Genomic DNA, 25,115 nt, shown 5'->3' with positions numbered 1-25,115 from the left:
CTCTCAGCTTCTGTTCTTCTCTCCTCGGAACTGCGTCTGTTTCACGGTGGGAAGGTATGACATGCATTTAGGCGTTCTTGTGTTAGTCTGTGGTATTCCATTTGCTCACTTGTTGATCGTAATACTTTGGTTAATTTAATGTCAGGATTTATTTGGAGCTATGTGACATACTGCCGGATTTGCTATCATGTCAGGGTTTTCATGGAAGGTGTTGGATTTGCCTGACACCTTACACAGTACCTCACTGAATATGAACGAGGTCGTGTAATAGGGCAACGAGAAGCTGGATGTTCCTTCTGCGATTTTGCGGAAAGACTTGGCAGGAACGTAGCCAGTGTACGTGGCTGCACGAGAATCTACAGACACAAAAAGACCGGACTCCGAACAGCCATGTGGCACTACTGAGAGGGAAGACCATCGTATTAGGCGTTTGGCTCTGGCGCATCGTGTTGCAACTGCAGCAGCAACCTGCCTGCATGAGACACGCTGGACCTACACCTGGAGTTATGGTTTGGTGTGCAATTTCGTATGATACCAGTAGCCTTGTGGTTATCTCACGCACTCTGACTCCAAATTTGTAGGTCTGTCTGGTGATTCGGCATGTTGTGTTGCCATTCGTGAGCAGTGTTCCAGGCGGGGTTTTCCAATAGGATATCGATCGCCCACATACCACTGTTGTAGCCCAACTTGCTCTAGAGAGTGTCGACATGTTGCTTTGGCCTACTCGATCATTCGATCTGTCTCCAACCGAGCATACACGGAACATTATCAAACAACTCCACATCATCCACGAACAGCATTAACCGTCCCTGTATTGACCAACCAAATGCAACAGGCATGGAACGCCATACCACAAACTGACGCCCAGCACCTGTACAACATAATGCAAGCTCTTTTGCATGCTTGCATCCAACATTCTGACAGTTACACCAGTTATTAATGTACCAGCATTTCACATTTGCAATGGCCTATCTTGCGCTTACATTAACTTGCGTTCTTGCAATTTTAAGCATTTTCATATATTACCTGAACAAATGTATTACCGATATTTCATTACTCTACATTAATTATTTATTGGTGTTGCGATTTTTGTGCATAACAGCGTGTTAGACTTGGGGCAGGGAACTCCACCTGTTGAGTGTTTTACAAAATAACTCACTTAACAACTGCAACTAACAAGGGAACCTCCCCATCGCATCCCCCTCAGATTTAGTTATAAGTTGGCACAGTGGATAGGCCTTGAAAAACTGAAAACAGATCAATCGGGAAAACAGGAAGAAGTTGTGTGGAACTATGAAAAAAATAAGCAAAATATACAAACTGAGTAGTCCATGCGCAAGATAGGCATCAAGGATAATGTGAGTTCAGGAGCGCCGTGTTCCCGTGGTTAGCGTGAGCACCTGCGGATCGAGAGGTCCTTGGTTCAAGTCTTCCCTCGAGTGAAAAGTTTAATTTTTTATTTTCAGGCAATTATAGATTGGAGAGGCACGTCCTTTCGTCTACTAATCGCACGGTTTTGCGGTGCGGTCGCAAAACACAGAAACTAAACTTATTACAGTGAACAGAGCCGTCAATGAACGAACGGACAGATCATAACTATGCGAAAATAAAGAAAGTAAATTTTTCACTCGAGGGAAGACTTGAACCAAGGATCTCTCAAATCCGCAGCTGATCACGCTAACCACAGGACCACGGCGCTCCTAACCTCACACTGTCCTTGATGTTGCCTATCTTGCGCATGGACTACTCAGTTTGTATATTTTGCTTATTTTTTTCATAGTTCCACACAACTTCTTCCTGTTTTCTCGATTGATATGTGTTCAGTTTTTCAAGGCCTATCCACTGTGCCAACTTATAACTAAATCTGATGGGGATACGATGGGGAGGTTCCCTTGTAAGTACTCAACATAATAAACTGAAAATAGCTCCTCAATGTAAACACGAGCTCAGTGAAGTTATTTTGTCTACTCACTTAAGAAAATTGGATAGGAAACGCTGACTGAGTATGGTCTTCTCTGTAAACAGAACAGCGAACAGTGCTTGCGGTGGGGGCCCGGAAGAACGTTACAACTGTCGTACAGAATGACAAGGTATCAATTTTCCCTACAGCAGTGTAGAACAGTCTGCAGAGATTTGCGTAAAATCTGTCCATATGCCTTTCCTGGATTAGTATTATTAGTAACACATATCTGCATTCCGCGCAGTGTTAACGCACTTTGTGGAAAGTAAACACTCCCTAGGCGCGTCTATACTCTACACAGCCAGTAATCAGACGAGCTGCGGAAGGGATGGTATGACTTTGTGAAGCAGCCTACAGGGTGAAAAGTATTTAAACTGACAAACTCTGGGAGGTTGTAGGGGACATCAAAACAAATATTTTTCCCTAATGTAATTTTTTCCTATGAGGATTATTTAAACCGGTGGAGGCCGTACTACGCTCTTCAGTTGTTAGAGGCGGTATTACGATCTTCAGTTGTTAGAGGGCGCATTATGCTCTTCAGTTGTAGGCAACTGTTGTCCTCCAGTGTAGTAGTGCAATGTCTCTGTTAACTAATGTAGCAATACACCTGGAGTGAGTACACTGATACGGTTGGTGCATACTACGTAGCGCACCACAACGGATGAGCTGCACAGGGGGATTATCAACAACAATATCCTAATTGCAGTATCCCACATCATACGACCTTTGCTGCTGTGTACCAACGTCTGTATGAGACCGGGTCGTTTTGCAGATTACCTGGACAGGGACGCCGTCGCACAGTAAGAACGTTGCAAGTTGAGGAAGCTGTCTTACAGCATGTGGAGGGGGATCCTTCAATCAGTACTCGTGCAATTGCACGTAACATGGGGACGAATCTGACGAATGTAAGAACAGTCCTTCGAGAGAAATTGTTACATTCATTTCACTTACAGCGTGTCCACAACCTGGAACTATTTGATTATCCACCCAGAGCACAGTTTTCGCAGTGTTATCTGGAACAGTGTGAAATGCATCCTACATTTCCATCCTCTGTGTTGTTTACCGATGAAGCAACGTTTGGGGGTGAAGGAGTCTTCAACATGCACAATTCGCATGTTTGGAGTGAGGATAACCCACATGCCGCAGTTACTAGCGCTCATCAAGTGCGGTTCTTCGTTAATGTGTGGGTCGGTGTTGTTGGGGATTGTTTAATTGGGCCGTATCTGCTACCTAGTTGTCGTCTCTTGGTCATAAAAAAATGGAAAAGTGTTTGTTGGTTCAATTAATTTGCTGCCAGAGAAATCTTCCTCTATCGGTTTAAATATTCCTCATAGGAAAAAATGACTTTAGGGAAAAATATTTGGTTTGATGTCTCCTACAGCCTCCCAGAGTTTGTGGGTTTAAATACTTTTCACCCTGTGTAATTGTCTCTTGTGGAGTGGAGAGACTGGGCACTCGCCAGATCGCCCTTCAATTTGTAGACCCACGAAGGAGGGAAGTGGTTGACCACAATCCGGTGAATTACTGTCCCTCATGTGTCTCATCCCTCTCCAGTTTGTCACACTTGCAGAACACAATTTATCCTTTAATGCGGTTCTCTTCCACTTAAATGTAGTAAACTCATTTAATATTTGTTATTAACCCACTTCATTTAACAATAAACATTAATTTTACGCCATTACAACACAACTTTTAATATTCTACGATTTTTCTATCCTCTGCAACGTGAAAACTATTAGTCCTAGAGAACAAAATGATTAGAACCTTTTTTGTAGTGAACTGAACGTAGTTCAATTTTTAATTGGGAACCATTTTCGCTAGAAGCCCCGGTTTTGGAGTTGTTTAAAAAAGACATTAAAAATGATTTTAAACGCCCTGCAACCACACTCTGTGCTCACAAACCACCGGTCAGTATTTCTACCTCCTGCCTACCACTTATAAAAATCTGCGGCTACTCGAATTTTTCCCCAAATTTCCTTCATTGAGTGGACGATAAGGATGTGAGCCAATAGTATGTCATGGCATAGGAAACACAATCTTTCATTGAAAACTATTTTTGCGTTTATGCAATGCTTAATTTATAAACTTTTAGGTGCCAGAGAGCACCTCTTAAACATACTCACAACCTCATGCCCCCCCCCCCCCCCAAAAAAAAAAATCAAATAAAAATTACACAAGTTTCGATTCTTGAAAATTTATGATAAAACTTACAATGAGAAATCATTTTTTTTACAGAATACTGTTCTGAAATTGAGGTGAGTGAAAAATAATTTCATATGCCAGTAATCAAAATAATAAAACCACAAGATTTAATATAAACAACAAATTCCACCGTTGTCCCCGTACCTGTGTCGCTTTGCTCCCTGGTTCTCCTCAGTACATATCAGCGCAAGCCGGTGGTCTTCATGAGTATGACGTATTCACAACATTCAAACAGTTCTACTGTAGCTGAACATGTGGGTACTACACAGGCGCCCACAAGGGCGGGAGGAGACAGGGCACTCATTCCTTCCAGGAATCTGGGAACACGCATTTTATTCGTCACAGAATTCTCTCACTTTCTAGCAACAGCTATCAGCCATTCTACCGAACTGTAGGTTTAGCACTTCTGGCCCGATGTGACTTAAGGAGTCACTATATGTGTAAGACTCTGTGAGCAGAAAATTCGAGAAATTAGAGGTTTACCTACCATCATTCTCCCCACGCGCCATTTGTGAGTGAAACAGGGAAAGGGAGATCAGATAGCGGTAACAGATGTGCGCTGTGCTACACACCGCCAGGTGGCTTGCGGTCTATTGATGTAGACGTGTCACGGGAAATTATGACGGTTATAGGCTCCTGCAAAGGGGGAAGGGAAGGGAGCACTTCACCCCCCCCCCCCCCCCCCCCCCCCACCACCACCACCATCCGAATATGGACTACAGAATTCTTATTAATGGCAGAATTCTCATACACTTCTAGTAGCAATCCCCGTGATTCTGCAGAACCTCTCATTTAGCCAATTGTAGCATTATGTGGCTGATTGCAGTGAGATATTGCTATGGCAATTACCACTTTTTTTTTTTTCGAAAACGTAACATCAGATGTTGGATTATAGAACTCTGGTTTCTTTTGTTTGGAAATTGTTCGTTTCAGATAACAGTGAGCACGCTGCTGATCCGCTATTAAAATAGACTGCTCTTCGTTTATTGCCTTTTTCGAAGTATTGTGACAAGTTGGCTACGAGACGTTTCCTAACAGTTTTGGAATCAAATTCCCCTTCGCAGGCGTCTTAAGAGTGATCATCAAAAACCTAAATTCAGCACTTCTTGGAGCATTGTTTGATTTCACATAACGCCACGTGTGGTACCGTGTGCACTCAGGTGTGCATTAAAATTTTTTGTCCGCGTTATCACTTTACGGGAAGATTAATGACTGGTTATTTTTGTTTATAACCAACAGTACTCTCACTTCATATTATTTCGCTTTTCAGGTTTCATTCTTTGTTCTTTTCTTTTCTTCCAATATGCTTTCATTTGTTCACTATGCTCCTTCTTTCGCTTTTCAGACGATTTAAAACCAGTCTTTTAGCTAACCTGCCTAGGAATCCTTCTATTTTCAGTACTTTTTCCCGAAAGGATTCTCTGTTGTTTGTATCTTCCGTTTTTATATTGTTTCTTTCTAAACACTTATTTAGTTCGTTGACACCGCTTGTGAACTTCTTACTCCACAAGTACCTTATATGAAAGTCTTTTTAGTTAATCTACTGTCTTGCATTCGAAATAACTGTCCAAAAAACATGGGTCTTCTTTTTCTCATTACGTTTGAAATATTTTCTATATTTTGGTATATTTCAGCATTACATTATTTGGCGCTTTATTAACTAGTTTATTGATCATTTTGTTGTATACATGCCGTGTGTAATCGAAAAAGGATATATTTTTACATGTCAGCTTCAGAAATGTGTCACATTTGCAATCATTTTAATAGTACAAAAAAGTGTACTTCGAAGGAATCAGCTCACACTTCACATTTTTAGTATCAGAGTAATGTAACTATGACAAATGTAAATATTGACAGGATAACCATCAATTCCCTGGAACACCCTATAATATTTTTTTTGGAACACCAGCATAATTTAGTTATTGTGGCATGACATGGGTTGCCAGGTGTTTGGATTCTGTTCAGTACGATATTTCAGTCCTGTGTTTGTTCAGCACTGTGATTGATTGTCATTTTTAAAATTCCACTCATATCACTAAATTATCCAAAGGATAATGATGATTCCACATAGTAATGCTTGTACGAAAGGTGTCTTCAATCACATATATGATCTGACACTAGAAACAAAAATATGGCAAAAGCAGAATTATAATTATGTATTCATTGTAATTTGAAATTGGCAACATGCAACGACTTCTGCCAAAGAATTTAATGTAATGAAATTTGTTAAAAGCTGTAACTAGCAACAATAAAAATGATTTTTAAAGTTTACTAAGTCTTTCATAGTGTTCGCCATCAGTTCAGCAGACCATTTCTTCAAGCAATGTTTGGTAGTTTTGTCAATTTAATCTGCAAATAAAGGCATGATACATCTCGAAACTGATCAAGTAATTTGTGTCAAAAATGGTCATTTTAGAGTCTGCCCACACTCTGGAAAAATTTCTGCAGACGCCTGTGGTCCGGTGTTAATTATTAAAGCATTTAGCGGTGAAGACATTCCCAGTTCATCGGGGTCACGTAATAATCCGAAATCCTGAAGAGTTAGGAAAGATACATGATGTGAATAGGACACGGATTCAGATGTTTAGTAAACGCTTTAAATGTGATTTTCCTTCTACTGCTTGAGTTGTATTACAACTAAATTGATCTAAGTTCATGTTCATTACTACAAATAAGTAACACATTTGAACATGAACACAATTGAACAAAATGGCAAATTGTAGTTACTTTGTGATCTAGTTTACGTGCACTGTTTTAAATCTCAGGGGCCAACTTTGTTCCTGTGAATTAAAAAAAAAGAAAGAAAAAAAATAAAAATCCATATTAGGTGCCAGAACGATAGTCTGACCTCAACCCCTGCATTTATGTATCACAACAATATTGCTGCCATTAATTATGCGCCACCAAACATCGTAAGTCAGCTGACTTTGCTAATGTAAAACCACTACAATACCCATAGTCAAGTGTGGAAACTGCTGCTGCTTGACTGCTTCAGCTTTTTTTAAAAGAGAAATGAGGAGGTGCGTTAATATCACATGAGAAACTGATAGAAACTAAGAATAATTCAACGCCGGGCACATCGTTTTCAGAAAAGTGTAACATATAAAGGATTTCCAGTGTAACCATTGAAAAGACTGAACCAAGAAATTAAAACTTGCTCAGATCCACAGTTTGTAGAATATGTAAAAACATACAGAAAAATACAGCGAAAGGCAATAGCAAAGGCAAAGTTGCTATATAATGACAATTTAATCAGTAACTCAGACAACAAACCACAAACTATATGGGACATTGTGAGGAATGAAACTACTACCTTGGGAGAAGAGGAATAAATAATACTCAAAAGCAGTGAAAATTGCAATATAGAAAAGAAGGAAATGGCAAACTATATTAATAACTATTTTTTAAATGTACCACATTCACTAAACGTGAACTTCACAAAACAAAAAATAATACATGTTCCAAGGGTTGCCTATAGCATGAATATTCCTTCAACAAATGAACAGGAAGTAATTAGAGTGATTAGAAGCTTAAAACCAAAAAGCCAGCAGGTGTTGATGAAGTACCAGTTTCAATCATAATGAGGACTGCAGTGCAGATTGCAAAACCTTTAGCACATATTGCAAATTTATCCTTTAGTGACAGTGTGTTTCCTCAGCGACTGAAGATCTCAAAAGTGAGGCCACTATTTAGAAATGGAGACAGACATAAAATAGAAAACTACCGTCCCATATCACTTCTTCCTACTTCCTCCAAAATATTAGAGAAACTGATGAAATTGAGAGTCACTAGTTATCTGGACAATAATAAACTTTGGAATAGTAATCAACATGGTTTTCGTGCAAAACGAAGCACGGAAACCACAGTCATAGACTACACCCAAGAAATAATTAAAAATTTGGAGAGAAACAAAAGTGTAGTAGGAATCAATTTCTATCTATCTAAAGCTTTCGATACGGTCTGCCATGAAATCCTCCTTGATAAGGTGGAAGCAGTAGGTATTAGAGGAAGAGTTAAAATGTGGTTTGAGTCATATCTCAAAAACAGATCTCAGATTGTAGAGCTCACCACTGTAAATTCAAATAAAAACATAAGGTTAGTTTCAGAAGCAAAAGAAGTTCGTTTAGGAGTACCCCAGGGCAGTATTTTAGGGCCACTACTCTTTCTGATATATGTCAATGATTGACAATAACAATATGATACAGCCAAAATTGTACTATATGTAGATGACACAAGTCTGATAGTGAGCGACTTTAAAAACTCGTTACAGTCAACTACTGACAAAATCGTAAAAAGTATTGAGACTTTGTTCAGTGCCAATAAACTTACACTCAATGCAAAGAAAACGAATTACATACAGTTTGGTAAAATGATTCAGGATGAAGACATTAATCTAGAACTGGATGACAGACTAATAGAGAGAGTGCATTCTGCAAAAGTGTTAGGAATGCATATAGATGAAGCTATGAATTGGAAACACCATGTAAAATTTCATACACACAGACTTAGCAGAGCCTGCTTTGCACTGAGAGTTATTGCAAATGTTTGCACTCTAGAAGGCATCAGAATGGCGTACTTTGGATACTTTCATTCTGTTGCCTCATTTGGAATAGTGTTCTGGGCCAGCTTAAAATCTAATTTGAAAGACATTTTTATTTTACAAAAACGGGCTGTTCGAATAATTACCCTCAGTCCGACACAAGCTCGCTGCAGATCTCTTTTCAAAACGTTAAGAATACTTACTCTGCCATCAGTCTATATACTTAAATGTGAACTCTTAACCAAAGCTAATCTAAGCAATCTTCACACAAATGCAGACTGTCACAACTATAACACAAGGAACAAGAATGATCTCCACATAGAACAAGTAAGAAGAATACGAACTCAGAAGCATATAAGCCACATGGCCATTAAGCTCTATAATGGCCACTGCTCTATAATGCACTGCCTCAGTACATTAAAGATTTAAAGGACAATACAAATTTTAAATTGGAACTTAGAAAATTTTTAATTGATAAATGTTGCTACTCAATAAATGAATATCTTGAAGACCAAGAAAGTGACTACAAACTAACCTCCAAAATTTTCTATCTTCGTTTGTTTCAGCTTTTATTATACTTTACCATCTATAGTATTAGTTATATATTGTTACTGAGAAACAAATTACTATAAACCATTTATGTGGAAAGAAACTGTAAGTTTGCTGTCATTTATTATAGACAATTTCATTTTGTACATTCTATATTTTAATTTCTGTGTATGACAAATCCAATTGTAGACACTTTTATTTTGTATATTCTATATTGTTAATTTCTATGTACGACAAGTCCAATATCGTTTGTACAAAGACACAGATGCTAAATAAATAAATAAAATAAATAAATCCAAACCATATTAACCGAACAAGGGCACCCATATCCAGGATATGCTCTCAGAGGAAGGAAAAAATATACTGTAGTCAGGTGTTCTTCTTTCAGAAAATGACTTAAAAATCGGTATTATGCAGGTTTGAACATGGTCGAAACTGTAACTTTTTTTATGGCTATTTACAAATCGCCATTTGTCTTACAAAACATTAAAAATACACCATGCCCCAAGGTTATGACCTTCCTCCCCACAAAGGATGATATGGGCACCCTTGCAATCAAATAAAGAACACAGTCAGAGAAATATTTGAGAAAAGTCCACCTTATTCCAGAAATAAAAAATGTAAATGTCATGTTACTAGGGCCTCCCATCGGGTAGACCATTTGCCGGGTGCAAGTCTTTTGATTTGACGCCACTTTGGTGACTTGCGCATCGATGGGGATGAAATGATGATGATTAGGACAACACAACACCCAGTCCCTGAGCAGAGAAAATTTCCGACCCAGCCTTTTTTTTTTTTATTTTTTTATTTTTTAGGGGAAAAATGAAGGGCTCATCCAGGAGCACTCAGCTACCAGGGGTTGACATTCCAGAAATGAGTTTGCTGATTACTAGAAGGTAAATTCACACGTGCTATACACACAATATAACTTGGCCCTTCTCTGGAAATGGGGGAATCACAAGTCAGATGACTTCAGGCCTATAAATAATGTTTTCATATGTTTTCAACCTTAGTTACTCGACAGTACAATATGGCCTAGTATTGTAGAAGGCACTGTAAACGCAATTTGATTCCAGAATGCTATCTGCAGATGTGTGTTTAAGACTGAGGTAAATTTTTCAAGAACTTTGTTTACTCTGTAAATCTCTTTCTACTGCTCTTTACATAGGCTACTTTTCTTCAGTCTGGTTGAATCCCTCTCATATAATATTATATGATGTGAATCTAACTGTTCATGTTATTTTATTGTAAGCACTAAACTATACTATTTGAAATGATCCAAAGCTGGACAACTATAACGTTCACTAGGTTTCTATATGAGAGCTAACAGAAAATCAGTGTTACACCTATGGATGTAGGCCTAAGACATTTTGAGTCTCCATTTATTTTGAATAACTTTAGTAATATTCATCCCAACCGTTCAATGAAAATTAAGATATTGCCAACCGGTGCCTTGTAAACTGTCAGTCTGCTAGCTTATGTATTTCCAGATCTACGTTTGGCACAATGCTCAAAGACCTATTCAGCACAATATTCATAACCTTTAGTGCTTCAAAGTTGTATGTTCCTTATTCTCTAGAATTGTAAATTGACGTGGAAACTATGTTTCCCTAAACTTCATATTGTTTGATACAAGCGAAAAAAAATCTTGAGAATGAGAAGCACAATTGAAATTATTGGTACTTGCCTTGATTTGGGTTTGTTTCATTTAAACAGGGAGAGAAAACAACCCTCTTTTGACACACCAAAACTAAATTCATTGTGCAGTAGTACCTCTCCCTATCATTTTATGAAAACCGGTCAATACCCTTGAAGAGTACTATATTTTATGGACCTTAAGACTCTACAGACTACAAGATGCATCTTCATCTTCAAGCAATTTACAAAAAATAACATTTTTGCCATTTTTGTTATTATATTGTAAAACAAGACTAAAAAAATCTTATTTTCTAAAACAAAACTGACCTTTAAAATCTCTGAAAATCCTTTGAAATTAGAAACCAAGACAGACCTTCTTCATCTTCCTCTTCATCGCCATTGTTGTTCTCTCCATATACAAAATGGTCTTCACTGCCATTGAGAGCATTATTTAAGCTGCACTTCTTGAAAGATTTAAAATAATGTCTTCTCTCACTCTAGACCATGACTGTTTTATCCACTGACACACTTGTTTGTTTGTAGGTTGTTTTAGAGCTCTATTCGGTGTGAATTCATGTGGGTTTCTTTCATCATTCATTTGTTCCAGTTCTCGTGTGCACTTATGGTATATTTATCGAGACATAAAGAGGTTGCAATTGTGAAGTAAGTCCCCCCAGGATAACAGCAAGCTCTGTAGTTTTCTGTCTTGGTTTCTAATTTCAAAGGATTTTTCAAATAACTTCTAAACTGATCCAGCACAAGAAGAGAACTATTCAATAAAGCCACACTCTGTTCATCCATAATTTCATACCAGTCTTGTCCATCCAACTTTAGTCATGTACATGTGAACAACACCTGGCGGTATTTCAGAAGATTTTGGCATTGTCTTGCACTTGAAAATGATCATTGCATTAAGTTTAGTACTGTCAGTACAACACGAAAGGACAACAGTGTAATGCATTTGTTGTGTCCACTTGTGTTTAAAGCTAAAGTTTTAGCACCTTTCATGGCAACAGCTCCATTACACGGCATATGAAATGTCAGAGGAATTTCATCCATATTCACTGTATGGCTTAGTCCCACACTGGTTTTTCTTCAATGTTGAATAATAAAATGATGGAAAGACAGTATTTTCTCTTCATACTCATGAGGCATTTTCTGAGAGTTTTTAGTTCTGGCTCACATGCTAAGTCCATGATGCTTCATAAACCTGTAGCACGTCTGTTAAGTTCCACTGTGACGCTAACTTACTAGTGTGTTTTTGAATCTTCTTTTTATTAATTCCAGTGCCATTTTGACAGAGTCCTTGAATCCATTTCAGTAGGCCATCTTCTAGTTTTTACCGTTTTGTATTCACTCCTCTATTTTCACTTTTAGTCTTCCTCATTTTTTTCATTTCTTCTTTACCAGCCTGCCAATCACAAATCGTTTTTTCTGTTGGTGGATGGCCGAAATGCTGCTCAGCTGCCCTGTTTCCATGTTCTTTTGCATAGTTCTATGCTATTACTTCCAATTTATAACCATCATATGACTATCTCTTATTTTTTTCCATTATGAAACTAGTTACTAACAAAAATATTGTACTGTTACCGATAACAAAAGTCACTTTCACTTCACTTTTGCTACCTGTTGAATCCAATGTTGCCAGGTAGAGCTAAATTTCTCATGGCATTAAATACATGGACATTTTTAAAACTGTCGGGAATTTTAAATCAAACGCTGGACATTTTTCTATTAATTTTGAGTATAAGATGCGCTGAATTTTGGAAGCAATTTTTCAAAGTGAAAAATGCACCTTATAGTCCATAAAATACGGTACTAGGAGACCATGTACTAGGTCTCTGTTAGAAACAAACTCTTCATAAATTATTGATCCAAATATTTTGTGTCTTTTGGCCTCCAGTGCTTGCCACTGGAAGATTAAATGTGGTGCAGTTTCATCCCTCACACAGTTTGCACTTTGGAGCTTCTTTCTCTATACCCACTGTGTGCAGGTCTCCCCTGAAGTTCCCATGGCCACACATTAAACCTACCATGAATTTAATCTGCCTGCTGTTCAATATTGCAGAACGTCTCTTAAAACTTGATTTTGACATCATTAGCTTGTGATATTTTGGTTTTCTGGTTTTTAGTCAAATATTCTGCATGCTACCTTCTGATCCAGCCATGTAATTTAGATTTTACTGTTGCCATAGTGATAGTTAAGACAGGTTCCTGTCCAACAAACGGAGTCATCATGCGTATTCTGCCCAAGAATTTTTAGCATATTGCACCTCTGTCAGCAACTGTGATAGACTAATATATTGAAAAATCCGCCTCAGTTGTGAAAATTTTCTGGTCTTGACCCAGGTTTTGGCTAGAATAACATAGCCTTCTTGAGAAGTATAAAATTACTATAACATGCCAGAGTAAGACACAGTCAACATTAAAAATTAGAACCTATAGCACTGTGGTACCATGTCGAATTAAAACTAACTGGACATCGTAGCACGGTACTATAGGTTCTAATTTTTAATGCTGACTGTGCCGTACTCTGGCATGTTATAGTAATTTTATGCTTCTGGAGAAAGCTAGACCATTCTAGGCGAAACCTGGGTCAAGACCAGAAAATTTTCACAACTGAGGTGGATTTTTCAATATACTTTTCCTATCCTGGCCTGTTTATTGGCTGTTCATTGCCACTAATTCCAGAATGACCATCAACCAACAGCAGGTTTACTTTGTTGGTTTCCCCTATTCTCACAAGTGTGTTTGGGCATTCTGCAATGATATTTGATCTTACTACAGGGGCTGATGAGACTTTGGGGCTGCTTGGCTGTCTGAATGAATATAGATGCTACGATCTGTGCAGCATCCTGAGTTGATTCTCCTCTGCGCACATTCGAATTGTGAATATATCTGCCTGGAATACTGTACCCAGTTTCTCTAGAGAGACTGCCCTCTTTAGTCTAGGCTATATCCCATATGCCCTGGCCTGAGCACCTTTGTCTGTTTTTGACCCGTTACTAAACCAAAATATGTCTCATGGATGGTATCATAATTCATTCTTCCACTGCTTCATACTTCCATTTGTTACACTGAAAGATTTATTGAAGCAGCTGGAAGCTGTTGTTTAGTCAGCCAATATTTCCCTGATCATTCCTATAGTTACTGTGTGCCCCTGCAGCTGTCCCAGTTGTAACCCAAAGATCCATCCAAGCAGTGTATGTACAGCTAATTCCACCTGTCATGGCTTAGCAGACCAATCTCTGCACCTTTCCAAGCTCCTTAGCAACTGCTTTTTCTTTTGCTTTATTTCACCATGGTGTAGCCCTGTAAATTACTTGCCTCATTACAGAGATGCATATCCAGTACATGCTTCTGGGATTTCAAACACAGTTTTTAGCACAGGCTCTTCAAGTGAACATCAGAGTGCCTTTTTCCATAGAACCTGTAGTCTTTATATGATGAGCTAATGTTAGTTTCACATCGAACGTTACCCCTAGGTACATTACTAACCCCTCTGCTGATAGAATTTCCTCAAAGACTTAAGATCACAGTACGTGTCCTGGATATGTTTCCTTGTTAACGGTACTATGACAGTTTTCCTAGGTCTGACCCTTAACTCCTGTTTTCTACACCAGTTTTGCACATTGTTCAGAGTGCTTGTACCATTGTTGTAGTAGCACTAGCAAATGTGCCAAGTATTACAATGACTTAAGTCATCTATGCATCATTGGCAAAAGTAACCTCTAGCATTTAACTCCTTCATCATCTCATTCATCAACAGGTGCCATGTAGTGGGGACCCTTTCTAATGGTGTTGATCACGATTTTCACATACATATGGTAGCTTCTACCTTTCATCTGTGAGCCATGGTCTTAATCCACCTACCTAAAATGGTCTTAATGGCATGCTCTCCTGCAGTTTTACCTATGAATTTGAAGGTTGTATTGCTACAAGTCCCTTCAATATCCAGCAAAATACAGAGAGCACTTCCCTCAAAGTGTAGAGCTGAATTGCCTGGGTCATATGTATGTTGGTTTTCACGTACAGGAACCCCAGTTAACCTCCTTTCCCTAACAAGCACATTAACTAGTTTTTCTGCTGTCTTTAAAAGTCTTCATAGTTCTTCAACCATTAGAATGACCCCTGCTGATAAACTAACTCCAAACAGTCTGCATAGGAGGCTGATTAATCCCTCTTCTGCTTGTTAGAGTAGAGGCTGACAAATTTCATTCGAGTCTGTTAACATGAATGGTAGAAATGTTTCCACCACCTACTGGATTTTCTTGAAATCAACACATTCTCTGGCATATTCCCAGTTCCATCATTGGTTACCTGTAAATCAGTACTTCACAGGGACTGAATCTTGGTCTGTATCATCTGCCAAGGGCCTTGAGGGAAGTGAATCTTGAAGAGCATACCTAGCATCTCATGTACTGTAGTTATACACCCACAATCCCCCTTTCTAATTGTGCATTATGAATTTTTTGCTATTCTTGTGAAGATTTTATGAAGTCTGGCCCTGGCAGCTGTGCCATCCACTTTCTCACAAAATACCTTCGAAGTTGATTGTTTTGCTTGCTTAATCAAGGTTGTATTTGGAAAGAGCCTTCCAATATTGTACCCATTGTCCTTTCTGTGTTGCACAATTGAACAGTCTTCTTACCTGCCTCCTTTGCAATTCAATATCATTGTTATGCCAGGTACATTCCTGTGTGTGCAATTCATGGTGACTGGACAGTTTTATAAGTACAAAGCTATATGCTGAGGTGATAAAAGTCACGGGGTAGCAATTTACACTTATACAGATGCGATATACAAGGTGTAAACAGGCAGTGCATTGGCAGAGTTGTCATTTGGACTCAGGTGATTTATGTGAAAAGATTTCCAATGTGATTATGACAGCATATTGGGAATTAACAGACTTGAATGCGAAATGGTAGTTGGAGCTTGATGCATGGGACATTCCATTTCAGAAATCATTAGGGAATTCAATGTACCAAGATCCACAGTGTCAAGAGTGTGCCAAGAATACCAGATTTTAGGCATTATCTCTCACCATAAACAATGCAGTGGCTGATGGCGTTCACTTAATGACTAAGAACAGGAGCATTGATACAATTGTCAGTACTGACAGACAAGAAGCACTGCATGAAATAGCCACCAAAATCAATGTAGAATATACAACAGATGTATCCATTAGGGCAGTGTATCAAAATATGGCATTAATGGGCTATGACAACGAGTACCTTTGCCAATGCCATAACATTGCCTGCAGTGCCTCTCCTGGGCTGTGACCATATCAGTTGGACTATAGATGACTGGAAAACAATGAACTGGTCAGATAAGTCCCAGTTTCAGTTGGTATGAGTTATAATAAGATTCAAGTGTGGTGCAGAACATGTGAAGCCATAGACCCAAGTTGTCAAGAAGGCTCTGTGCAACCTGGTGGTGACTCCATAATGGTGTGGGTTATGTGTATATGGAATGGACTGATTCAAAATGGTTCAAATGGCTCTGAGCACTATGGAACTTACATCTGAGGTCATCAGTCCCCTAGACTTAAAACTGCTTAAACCTAACTAACCTAAGGACATCACACACATCCATGCCCGAGGCAGGATTCGAACCTGCGACCGCAGCGATCGCACAGTTCCGGACTGAAGTGCCTAGAACCGCTTGGCCACAGCGGCCGGCTGGACTGATTCCTCTGGTCCAAATGAACTGATAATTGACTGGAAATGTGTATGCTAAGCCGTTTGGAGGCCATTTATAGCCATTCGTAGACATTATGTTCCCAAACAACAATGGAATTTTTATGGATGACAATGTACCATGTCATCAGACCACAACAGTTCATGATTCTGGACAATATGAGCGAATGACTTGGCCAGCCAGATCATCTGATATGGGATATAATTGAGAGGTCAGTTCATGCACAAAATCCTGCACCAGAAATATTTTTGCAATTATGGACGGCTATAGAGCCAGTATGGCTCAATATTTCATTGGCTTGTTGAGTCATTACCACATTGAATTTCTGCACTGCACTGGGCAAAAGGAGATCAGTCATGATATTGCCAGGTACCCCACGACTTTTGTCACCTCATTGTAATGGCAGATGTTACATCGTCTGCCATTTCCTCTAAATTTATTGGATTGGTGACTGAAGTTTTTATTTTATGAGTTTAGGTCTGCACTATGTGAGTCCCAGTCTATTTTCCTGGGATTCCTATAGGTCATGGTCTTTTCAACACTTTTTTCAAGCCCATGTACCATTGTCTGACATAACTGCTTATTAAGATGGTTTGGAAAGATATGTCAGTTACATACTTCTTCCCCTCTATTTATGAAGGTAGGCTTCTTCCCCATATCCAAGATCTCTAGATTGCTCTCCAAAAGTTATTCAAGTAGGTAATCACTCCTGCTGTTGGTGTCACTGATTCCTCACACCAGGATTGAGTACTAGCATCACAGTCGAGTAGTTGTTTATACAGCTGCAGGCAGCTGTCTATTAATGTCCTCACTTCCTGGGAAGGAGGAACGTTGTCCTCATAAGGAAAGTAAGCTGAGGCCAGAACAAATTTCCTCATGCTTCATCCCTCATGTTGTTTCACCCTGGTAGTCATTAAATCCCTGGAGCAGGAGTTTACCATCAGCATGAATGAAATCCCATTCTTAACGTGAATACATGTTCTGAGTCTTTAGATTTCTAGTGTAAAACTTACCTCCAGTTCCTCTTTGGCCTGTTGTGGCCCCTGTAGAGGAGCAGTCAATTGAAAATGTGACAGATAGAAAAAAGGAAGTAAAATTTTCATTGTTTCAAAAATAACCACCATAACTGTTAATATATTTAGTCCACTGTTAGACAAGATGGTCAGTTCCTTCATGGAAAAATGTTTGCAGTTGCCTGTAGGACTATGATTGTACCCAGGAGTGTACCTCTTTGTCCGAAGCAAATCAACAACCATAGAAGTCTTTCTTCAGGGCTCCAAAAATATGGGAATTGAATGGGGAGGGATTGAGACTGTATAGAGGATGTGTGAGCATTTCCCAAGGGAAGTTCTGCAGTGTATAGCCCTCTAAACAAGCTCCTCCTGTTGTGAGGTGGTGTTATAAGTGGATGTCCCTATTGTATTACCAGCATCCTAAATACTGAGACAGCTTTACTTATAGGTCCATTGCCCTGTTTCTTGCCTTAGCTCTTTTGGATCCAATTATCCTAGGAAATGGGAGTAATGGACTCATTCCTTGTTTTGTTCATCCCTGTCTTGGAAGTAAAAGGGGTCTGTTCATCCTTTTTAATCTGAGACAGTCTTTTCTAGAAAGTATTAGGAAATATTAGGTTCAAGACTTTTAATTGTGTCCACTTGTTCTTAGGAAGACTTCATTGTCTTTCTTCTCTCTTTGGTCTCTTAAAAGTATCCTCCCATGAACCCAAGACAAGTTATTGATCTTGATGTAGTCCAATTTCTCCATGATATTTTCCACTCCTCGGATGGGTCTACCCCCAGTCCATTGGCGGAAACAGCTTCTGTTGGTTCAACATCTGATGATTGGGTTTTTGAGGCATCATCAAGTCCCACAGTTCTTAAATCTATTTCTGTGTTTTCCATTTTGGTCACATGAGAATTGGGAATATATCTTGTTGACACCATCAGAGTCCCATACCATTGAAAGCCTCACTGCTCGGGGAGGTCAGCAGGTACCTCTGTGGCTCCATTCACATCACATTTTCTATGCAACATACACCTTCAGTATGGATCACATCATAAATTGGGGAAAAGGGCTATGAAAAAGGAACATGAAAAGAGTGTGGGTAGAGATGGTTCATTGTGAGGCATGCTTCATTGGATTCATCTGCTGAGACCTGTCCAGCTATGCTACTGCTAGCATAACAAACTTTTCCCCCCACAAAGCCATTGGTAGAATAAGGTGATGTCCATGGAGAGGACTTGTCTTGACAGTATGTTGAGATCAGTTTTTATTGTTCATGTTTCTTCCCCATGTTTCCCAGGTCCTTAATTTAGGTATTACAAAGTTTGATTTTGGATATGATTGTTTCAATGAACAAATTGTTTCTTGCAGTTTCCAATAAAAGTTTTCTTATTATCTTTATTGAAATTTTCATCATCATTATAATACATGGGTGATTATCTGTCACATCTTGCAGTGCTTGTGTCTGATCTTCAACTCCAACCATTCACTTATTACACTTATCCTCCACAGTCCTGATGATCTGACCAAAGTATGACACACCCCCAAAATCTTCCATATGCAGGTTGGCAACAATGGGTGATAAAGGGCTCCTCAACACAACTCCATTTGTCTGTTCACAGAACAAGTGATTGAACAAAAAGTAAGTGGAAGTCAACAGATGTTGAAATATGTTCATTAATTTTACATAAAACTTAACCTCAGTTAACCATAATGAGTTGGTCACAGAAATTTGAGTGAAGAGAGAGATACCACATCAAAACTTACTATAATATCAGAGTCATTCAAACGTAGCTCCTCTTATTGACATAAGATATTCATTGAGTGTAAATGTGATGCATGCACCAACTTACTGCTGGGCGTTGAACAGATTTAAGGTGTTCTGCTGCATCATATGTTGGAGCACCAACAATGGAATACCCACACAGGAAAGTTGTGTGTAAGTTGGCAGGAGTTTTATATCTTCTAAAGAAACTGGAGGATTGTGTGAGTATAGAGTTCTGTTTATGGCATACTGTGCGTTTTTCCATACACACTTACAATATGGAATACTACTTTGGGGAAACTCTGATGGGGCAAAAGAAGTCTTTCTGTGGTAGAAGAAAGCCACAACATGTAGTTTTGGTTCAGTACTGTAACTTAACTCTTTGCACACAAAACTTTGCCGAGCACAAAATACTTACAGTCCCCAGTCTATACATACTCAATGTACTTATGCAGATACTCAAAGTACTTATGCACACCAAACAGAATTTCCAACATATGAAATTAGATCAGATATGCACACATATGGAACTAGAAACAAAAACTTACTAGAAATTCCTTGGACTCGATTAAGAAAAGTCAAAAGTAATTTTTTACATGTTGGCAAAATATTTTTCAACAGCATACCATAAAACACAAGGGAACAGCATGGAAATGAATTTAAAATGGTGATACAGTGGTACTGGTGGTTGAAAGAAAAGGCATTTTATAACACAATTTACTTTGTAGAAAATGAAAAAATGATATCCTTTTACTACAACTTAATTTGTAGTCTACATAATTTGTATAACAAAATCAAATATGAGGTGAGTATATGATAAGTAATATATATGTAATAATATTTATATACATACATTATTTGAATATGGTAATTATTTATGTACTTTTAATGTCTTATACAACATTAGAGTTGTTTACAGCCAAATAATTCAGTTTGAATCTGAGGTAGAGTTGTCTCTTTGGTGATAGAGAGGCATGAGCACACATTTTCTATATGATTGTTACACACTGATTGCTTACCCTGTTACAATACTAAGAAATAAACTTTATTTTTCATCATTGTAAATTCCCTCATTTTACAAGACATTTGGAAATATTAAACTAAAACTCAGTATCTACAGTCAAGATGCAGAGCGTTTACTGTCTTTAAAATCATCTTCCATCTTTACCACATGTTAGTCTTCATCAGCTTTTTTTCTGAGGGAATGTAGTTATAAGTCATTACAGTGGAGTTTTGTGTGATGCCTATTGCTTATAATTAAATTTATCTTTCACTTCCATAAATCCCAAGAAAAACCTAACCATGTTCTCTAAAATATTGTAACCTTTTGTTTTGCTTGTCATCTGATGAGCAAACATTCAGTATATCACCCACTTGAATTATGTGCAAAGCAAAATCCAAATTTTACACTGATAATTCTGACTAATGCGATTAAAACAGCTTACTTTTTATTCGTTTTTGGTATTTTATGGCATCCTACTTAACACATAATGTCTTGCTTAACATGTATGTTTATACTTACATTATGAGAACACTTTTCAGATATGTCTATAATTAGTAAAGAAATTTTCATTTCAGATAATTACTGTGTAATTTTGTAACATTTCAACTTTCTTAGGTTCAAACAATCAAGAGTACATTGATTTTATGGAAAAGAATTATAAGCCTGGCTTCACCTACCAAGACTTCGCCAGCGATTTCACTGCAGAATTTTATGATCCAGAAGAATGGGCAGAACTGTTCCAGAGCTCTGGTGCAAAGTAAGTAGGCTGCTCTAAATCTTCAAGCATGAACCAGTGACAGACAATGATTATGTAAAATAATGAAACCTTTATTCATAATGAATGCAGCAAATATAAAATGATATGATTATGTCAGAATTAAGGCTGAAAATAGCAAATTAATGAAAATGAGTACTTGTTTAAATTCTCATAGTGAGGGACCTTCACTTCCTCCTCTTGTTGATTTGGATTCCTGGATGACGTATGTTCTACTTTATTATCTTTGTATGTTATAATGAACAAAATGCTAGCACAAAATTTAATCTATCCCACGATAAATTCATATAATTACTTGAAAATAGCTTTCAGCATAAGCTGATCAGAAAGGACACTAAACAGCCATGTAAAAAAAAACCATGGATCACTAGAAGAATTAAAGTATCTTGTGAAAGGAAAAAGGAAATGTATATTTTGGCAAGAACAGGTAGGGACACTGCAGTGGTTGCACACTACTAAGGAAGTTTGTTAAAAATGATGGAAGATGCACATAATGTCAGAAATTAGTAATTCTGACAACAGATGTACCGTTATATGGAATGTAGTGAAACAAGAGACGGGACAACCAGCCACAGAACAAGACATCACTGTTGGACTGAATGGTAGGGCTATATATGATGCGTCACAAGTAGCAAATGTATTTAATAATCATTTCTTAAATATAGTGGAAAGCAAGGCGACAAACAGTTCAAGAGAAAAATCACAGCAGTATGTTCAAAACATGACTCTCAAAAATTCAGTCATATGTATTTGTTACCAACTTCTATTTTTTAAAATTAAGAATATAACATTTTCACTCAAAAATAAAAGCTCATCTGGTTTTTATAGTGTTTCCAATAAATTACTAAAGATTTTTTCCCATATAACAAGCCCAGTCTTACCTGAAATATGTAATGCATCACTAACACAAGACATTTTTCCAGAGTCACTGAAGTATACTGTTGTTAAATCACTCTTTAACATATCCAATAAGAGACATACAAATAACTACTGACCTGTTTTGCTGCTGACATCATTTTGCAAAATTTTTGAGGTGATATATTCTAGAATAGTATCTTATCTTATCAACAATCATATCCTCAGCAAATCACAGTTTGGGTTGAGAAGGGTTGCTCTGTTAAGAATGCCATTTACATGTTTATTCACCATATCTTACAAGCATTCAATAATAAAATAGCACTGGTTGGTATTTTCTGCAAACAATCTAATGCATAATGTATTTCCAAGACAAATTTTATGGGAATGATGGTATAGCTAACCAATGGATTGATCATATTTAACCAAAAGAATTCAACCAATATAGTCTGGTGACATAACTCTGACTGAGGAGATATCACGTATGTGGTTTCCCAAGGCTCAGTCCTAGGCCCACTACTGTTCCTCATGTATATAAATCATCTTTTTTCTAATGTACAACAAGCACAATTAGTTCTTTTTGCAGATGACACCTGTATTGTAATCTACTGAAGCATACATACAGAAACAGAAGAAATAGGTAACAAAGTTATTAAAAGTCTCATTGAATGGGCACACACACACACACACACACACACACACACACACACACACACACACACACACGCAAACACAACTCACACACATGACTGCAGTCTCAGGCAACTGAAACCACACTGTGAGCAGCACCACCAGTGTATGATTTCGACAGCTGCCACCTGTTCCATACCAGCATACCAAGAAGTCTCTTCTGTACAGCCAGCCATGGTCATCACATCTGCAGTGATGAGCGGTCCCTCTTGAAATATACGAAGGGTCTCCCTGAAGCCTTCATGGACCATAATTATCCTCTCAAACTTGTACAAAAACAAGTCTCCTATGCCTTATCTTTCCAGTCTCCCACTACCTCCCAAAGTCTCAATGTCTGGCCACAAAGGAGCATTCCTCTCGTAATTCAGTACCACCCAGGTCTGGAGCAACCGAATTACATACTCCACCAGGGTTTCAACTACCTCTCATTGTACCTTGAAACGACAAAACTCCTGCCCACTATCCTTCCCACCCCTCCCACAGTGGTATTCCGCTGTCCACCAAACCTACACAATATACTCATCCATCCTTACACAACACCTGCTTCCAACCCCTTACCTCATGGCTCATACCACTGTAATAGGCCTAGATGCAAGACCTGTCCCATATGTCCTCCCACCACTACCTACTCCAGTCCTGTCTCTAACGTCAACTATCCCACCAAAGGCAGGGCTACCTGTGAAGCCAGTCATGTGATCTACAAGCCAAGCTGCAACCACTGTGCTGCATTCTATGTGAACATGACAACCAAAAACCTGTCTGTCTGCATGAATGGCCAATGACAAACTGTGGCCAAGAAACAAGTGGACCACCCTGTTGCTGAACATGCTGCCAAACATGACATCCTTCACTTCAATGACTGCTTCACAGCCTGTGCCATATGGATTGTCTAAGCTGCAGCTCTTCACTGTCCACCATACCATCCCTCCCCCTCCCTGCCCCAGCCTTCTCCTTACTCCCCCCATTCACCACCCCCATCAAGCACTGGTGCTGCTGTTCGCAGTGTGGTGTCAGATGCCTGAGACTGCAGTATTGTGTGTGTGTGTGTGTGTGTGTGTGTGTGTGTGTGTGTGTGTGTGTGTGTGTGTGTATGGTGTTGATGAAGGCCTTAATCACAGAAAGCTTCATTTGTGACAGTCTTTTTGTTGTGCCTATCTGCGACTCAGCATGTCCGGTACATGGTGAGTAGCAACTTTCCTTTTCATAATATTGTTACAGTCCATCCTGGATTTCCATTGTTTAAAAAGAAACAACATATTCACATGCTGGAAGTGGTGGAAACTGCAAAATTCTTAGGTGTCCATATTGATGAGAATTTAAATTAGAAAAAGGACATTTTGCAATTCCTAAAACAACTTAGTTAAGCCACAATTGCACTTAGAATCATTGTAAAACTGGGGAAGGACAAATCAGTAAGTTGACATATTTTGCATATTTTCATTCAATACTGTCTTATGGAATAATGTTCTGGCATAACTCATATTTTAGAAAGAATGTCTTTGTTGCAGAAAAAACATGCTATAAGAATAATAGCTGGTCCTCGCCTATGATCATCTTGTAGACTTGTTTAAGGAGTTGGGCATTCTGACTGCTGCTTCACAGTATATTTATTCCCTTGTGAAGTTTGTTGTAAATAATCCTCTACATTTCAAAAGGAACAATGATGTAAATAATTACAGTACCAGAAGGAAAAATCATATTCGTTGCTCCACATTAAAGTTGTCTTAAGCACAAAAAGGAGTGCACAATGCTGCAACAAAAATTTTTGATCACTTGCCCAGTGATATAAAATGTCTGACAGACAGCAAAGTAAAATTTGAAAACAAATTGAAGAATTTTGTCCTTGTTCCATAGAAGAGCTTCTATTACCATAATGTGTACAAGCTGGTGGATAGGAATTACTAACTCACATTTGTATATCTTTTTTCTCCTTGTAAAATAAAAAAATAAAAGAAAAAACAACAACAAGAACTTAGAAATTTTCATAATATAACCATATGTACAAATTAATTTGTGGTGTAAATGTAAAATGACTAGTTCTACATCATCACGAGCTATCGTGCAAAGTGATCCTTGGAACATGTAACTAACTTTCCACGTATTTTCCAGTTTAATTTACACACAGAAGAGGTGATTATTGGTACTATATGTATGAGGTTCATTAATTCATTCATTATGATAATAATAATAATAATAATAAAGATTTTATTGTCTTTAGGCCATTACAGCAATTGACAACGTCAAATGAAGTTACAATTTATAATACAGTGTGATAAGGTATTGACTACTGAAATATTTTAGCTTATATTACAATAAATGTACAGTGGGTCATCTGTTGGATTACTGCATTTTACAGTTGAAGAATTCATTGATATCATAGAACGGGTGGGCAATAAACCATTCATGCAGTCTTTCTTTGAATGTATGTTCAGGAAG

General features: G+C 38.2%; 1 protein-coding gene across 1 annotated transcript in view; it reads left to right on the top strand.

Annotated features, from left to right (window-relative positions):
* The window catches only part of LOC124795881 (alpha-L-fucosidase-like), a 108,587-nt gene that overhangs the window by 7,575 nt on the left and 75,897 nt on the right, over positions 1-25,115 (top strand). The window contains exon 2 of the mRNA XM_047259962.1: positions 20,975-21,116. Coding sequence (XP_047115918.1) covers positions 20,975-21,116 — 142 coding nt within the window. The remainder of the gene's footprint in view (positions 1-20,974; positions 21,117-25,115) is intronic.

Source organism: Schistocerca piceifrons, chromosome 4, assembly GCF_021461385.2.
Source record: "Schistocerca piceifrons isolate TAMUIC-IGC-003096 chromosome 4, iqSchPice1.1, whole genome shotgun sequence".
Classification (NCBI taxonomy): domain Eukaryota; kingdom Metazoa; phylum Arthropoda; class Insecta; order Orthoptera; family Acrididae; genus Schistocerca; species Schistocerca piceifrons.
This window is presented reverse-complemented; position numbering and strand designations above follow the sequence as displayed.